At 24.5% G+C, this 4,234-nt stretch overlaps 1 protein-coding gene across 1 annotated transcript; it reads right to left on the bottom strand.

The window, feature by feature from the left end:
* Nucleotides 1-253: 253 nt before the first annotated feature.
* On the bottom strand, nucleotides 254-3,535 carry LOC129608324 (uncharacterized). Its single transcript, XM_055519778.1, has 3 exons — nucleotides 1,725-3,535; nucleotides 1,370-1,646; nucleotides 254-1,165 (listed from the first exon to the last, which is right to left on the bottom strand). Exons 1-3 carry the CDS (start codon nucleotides 2,632-2,634, stop codon nucleotides 901-903), a joined length of 1,452 nt encoding a protein of 483 aa, XP_055375753.1. The 5' UTR covers nucleotides 2,635-3,535; the 3' UTR covers nucleotides 254-900.
* Between the last annotated feature and the right edge of the window lie 699 nt (nucleotides 3,536-4,234).

Here is a 4,234-nt window from a genome sequence, read left to right on the forward strand (position 1 = left end):
ATATTTTACACATTCTTATCTAGTCTAGATTGTTTGGGTATTTATAATTTTTATGCTCCTCTACTATAATCGTTGTTTTCTATAATGTGAACAGAAAAATCACAACGGCTTCGTATAAAATATTAAAAGCAAATACTCGTAATATCAAGTGTATACAAGTATAAATAAATAAAAATTTTCAAAATAATAATCATGGTTCCTCAATCATGCGTAACAATTGCAATTCAATAAAAAAATATTTTGCTATCTGCTATTTTATGTAGCCTATTAAGGCTACATAATATGCTAAGTATTTAACACTGCAGATGTACAATACACTCAGTAATTATAATCCTCTTGTAAGAGAGAATTTGAGAGAAAATGTTACGAGCATTTATTCCGACAGATGGCTTAACAAATTTTAAATGAAAAACAACAAACATTATTTTCTTCTCATTAAAATTTTTGGATTTGTTTAAATCTTTACTTCCAAATCTCCGAACCAGTTTTGTGTTCTGAAATGAAAAATAAATATCGACTTAACTATTCGGAAAAATGCAGAATGCATTCACATATAGTTGGAATTGACACAGAATTTGATGTCATTCGTTTAAAAAGAGTCAATACCTTCAGAGAATAACAACCTATATAGTAACCGTAGTGCAATAACACTTGACTATCACAAATTCATTGCTGTTTACTTTTCAATAATTCCATTTGCGCACTAAACAAATTCATTTATCAATATAAAAAAATATTTATATATATTTTTTTTTTTGTTCATTTAATCAGTCTTTAAAAAACTTTAACAAAAAGAAAACAAAAATACATAAAGTTTATTTTATAAAAAATAAAAATAAAAAAATCTATATAAAAATAAACACAAATATCTAATATTATGAAAAAAAACACACACACACACTAATCATCACTAGACTTTTGTTTTCTTTTTTTATTAAATTTAATCGCTAAATCAACTATTCGAGTCCCTCGGTAAAAATCAACAGCAACAACATTTGCTTTATCACCCAATTCATTTTGATATAATAAAGTTACTTTAGAATTAACTGAATCAGCCATTTTTCTTAAACCTGTAAATTTTCCAGTTAAAATTCCCATTACATCGGCTGTTAATTCAGCCATATCAACTGTTGGTAATTGAAAGTATCGTCTTAAACCATAAAAACTGAAATTAGAATAAGAAAATAAATAAAATAGAATTGATTTAAAATAGGTAATTCAATATTTTAATGTACATGCTTTGATAACAAAATATCCTTGATTAGTGGATAAATTTAACTTAAAATTTTGCAAGACAAAAATTCAATAATAGTGAGTTGTGAAATATAATATTATTTTAACTTCATTAATTTTATAAGTTAAGACTTACTCTGTATCATAGTTATATTGATTACGAATATAATTACGAAGTTTTTCATAATTTGGTGCTCTTGCCCAACGATGTCTACAGGCATGAAATAAAATATCAGAATGTTTTTGTACAGCTGGTAAATAATCGTATGCAACAAATATATTTTGATTATTTGACCATATCTCATTTAAATTTTGATTCCATTCATGTTTTCCCGGCAATATTATATAACCACCAAAATATCTTTTAATAAGTGATATTAATGAATCATGTATTGTTTGATTATTATGAAAACCTATATGATATTATATACATAAATTTTAAATTAAATATTAAAAAATATTTTTATATTCGCAAATAAAAAAAATCTTACCAACTGGAAATTCTTGAAAATCAACAATAACAATTTCATTTGTTAATTTAACAAATTCTCTAACATGTTCTAATATTTCAACTAATGGACGTTGACGGCTAACATCATGATTTGTAAAAAATTTTTCTGGTTTCCAATCATAATAACCAACTCTAATATCTAAATAACGTATACCATGCATTAATTGTTCCCATACATCTTCATCTTGTGTTAATGTAAAACGTTGAAATATATCTAAATAATCTTTATTTGGATTAAATCCCGGTTTATATGAACCAGAATTATGTGTACCAGGTATTAATAAATCTTTAATTGTTAATTCACCAATATCATCTTTCATTTCATTCATCCATATTGGATAGGCTTTTAAACAATTTTTAACAATAATATTACCATTTTTATCAATATAACTAACCCAATAACCATAACAATTAATATTTTTATTTTGTATATTTGATAATTTAATATCATAATCAATTAATGTTTTTAACCATTGTGATTTTTCTTTTGGTATTATAACAGCACGTATACTATTACCATAATCTGTATTATTATTATATTCATATGTACGTCGTATTAATTTTGTATCATCGAAAAATTGCCCTAAACCAATTGCTCTTGTTATTTTATTTGATAATTTTGCTGTTCTATCTAATATTATATGCCATAGATTCTCTTTATCATATATTGAATCAGATAGTATACGAAATTCAAATGGTTCAGTTGTTGTAATTAAAATGATATCACCTGGCCATAAACGTGCATTCTCCCATGATACTTCCAATGAACGAGTTTGTGCTGATATTGTTAAATGTATATCAAAGTCTTTATATGGTTGAGTTAAATATGCTGGTTTTGAACACATTAAAATTATTATGTATAATAGATAACATAAAAAATTTATAATCATATTGTTTTTTTTTATTATTTTAGTATTCTGTTATTTTTTTTTTAATTTGTAAAATTATTGTTTTTTATAAATTATTTTTTTTTTTTTTTGGATTATACTGAATAATTACAATAAAAAATATATTTAAATAAAAATCAAAATTTAAATTGATATTTTAAAATGTATATAGGCTTATAAATTAAAAATTAAAATATTAATAAAAAATTTAAATGAATAATTTGTTTATTAATAATTGATAATCAATAAAATAATTAAATTAAATTGGAAAAATAGAATAAATCACTGAATTTAAAGGCACCACTGAATTTTTAAATAATTATTAAATTGTGCATGATCAATACGGTACTTATGTTGCACTTTGTATAATATACGTTTGCTGAATGCATATGTCACAAAAATATTACCGGTAAATTAAAACTTTTATAAAAAAAAATCGTACGAATGACATATAAATAATTTATTTGTATATTTTAGTAAAGTATTAAGTAATAAAACAAAGAAAAAAGAGAAAAATAAAAACAATATGGTGTAAATACTCTCATTAACTTCGTTTCTGAATATCAATTAATTTATAAGATTATCGATTTAAAATTTTTTAATTATTTATTTTTTTTTTTTTTTGATGCTCTCAATATCCCGTAAATTTTACAACTATTTAAAATTTTATACTTCATAAAATGTTCATAATATGTCAGATAATTTATTTTCTTTTATTTTTTTTTTATTTTTATTATTTTTGTTTTTATAAAAATGAATTATTAGTGGAAGCACTGCTGCTCGGATTACAAATATTGTACATATAATATTTATACAGTTATGATTTTACTACTATCAATCTAGGTATGTATAAAGTGGCGTTAGTTTTATTTTATATTTCTTTTTATTTTCTTATAACTTTTAATTTTGGTTTTTATGATTATTATGTTCATTTTAAGTGTCTCTGTTATTCTGTTCTAATATTATTATATATTCTAATATTGTCATACATAAATTATAAAAAAAAAAATCTTTATTCTTAGGTTATCAAAATATTTTTTTAACATTACTTTTAAATGAACTGTAAATTTATTTTGAGAGATTATATTATATTATTTTTGTGCCCCTCTATTTATAATATTGTTATTATTTTTGTTCTTTTTACTTTTATTTTATTATAGATTCCGTTTACACATCAAGTAAAGTTTGAAGATTAAATTTGACAACTATAAAATTGAATGGGAAATTCTGTTTAAACATCAAGCATTAATTTGATCCAATCTGGTGTCAAATTTAATTTTTTTATGCCTATAGTATATAAATTTAGGGAGCTGGACTATACCATAAGCTACAGCTTTGGAAAGGTCCAACGCCGCCAGCGAGTGTGGAAAGAAGAGAGAAAGCAGGGGGACGGTAGGAAGGGTCACCCTGCAGCCGAAACGGCGGTGGTAGTATACCAGTTAATGGACCAGGATGGGGCTCCTGCGGCTAACAGGAAGGATGCACCGAGGAAACCAGCGGGTCGACTTCCGGTGACTAGCCATACGGCGGAGGCTATAGTGCCTTCAGGGTCATCAGAAGTCACTAAACCTAATGCTTGAACTAAGGTGCATCCAGGTGAACC

Source organism: Condylostylus longicornis, unplaced genomic scaffold (assembly GCF_029603195.1).
Source record: "Condylostylus longicornis isolate FDR11 unplaced genomic scaffold, ASM2960319v2 ptg000031l, whole genome shotgun sequence".
Classification (NCBI taxonomy): Eukaryota; Metazoa; Arthropoda; class Insecta; order Diptera; family Dolichopodidae; genus Condylostylus; species Condylostylus longicornis.

What these genes read in the sequence shown, in the direction of transcription:
- LOC129608324 (XM_055519778.1), bottom strand. Translation starts at nt 2,634, where the DNA reads ATGATTATAAATTTTTTATGTTATCTATTATACATAATAATTTTAATG. An exon ending in TTTTCAAGAATTTCCAGTTG is followed by an intron (nt 1,647 to 1,724) that starts GTAAGATTTTTT and finishes AATATCATATAG; the next exon opens with GTTTTCATAATAATCAAACA. An exon ending in CAATATAACTATGATACAGA is followed by an intron (nt 1,166 to 1,369) that starts GTAAGTCTTAAC and finishes TTCTAATTTCAG; the next exon opens with TTTTTATGGTTTAAGACGAT.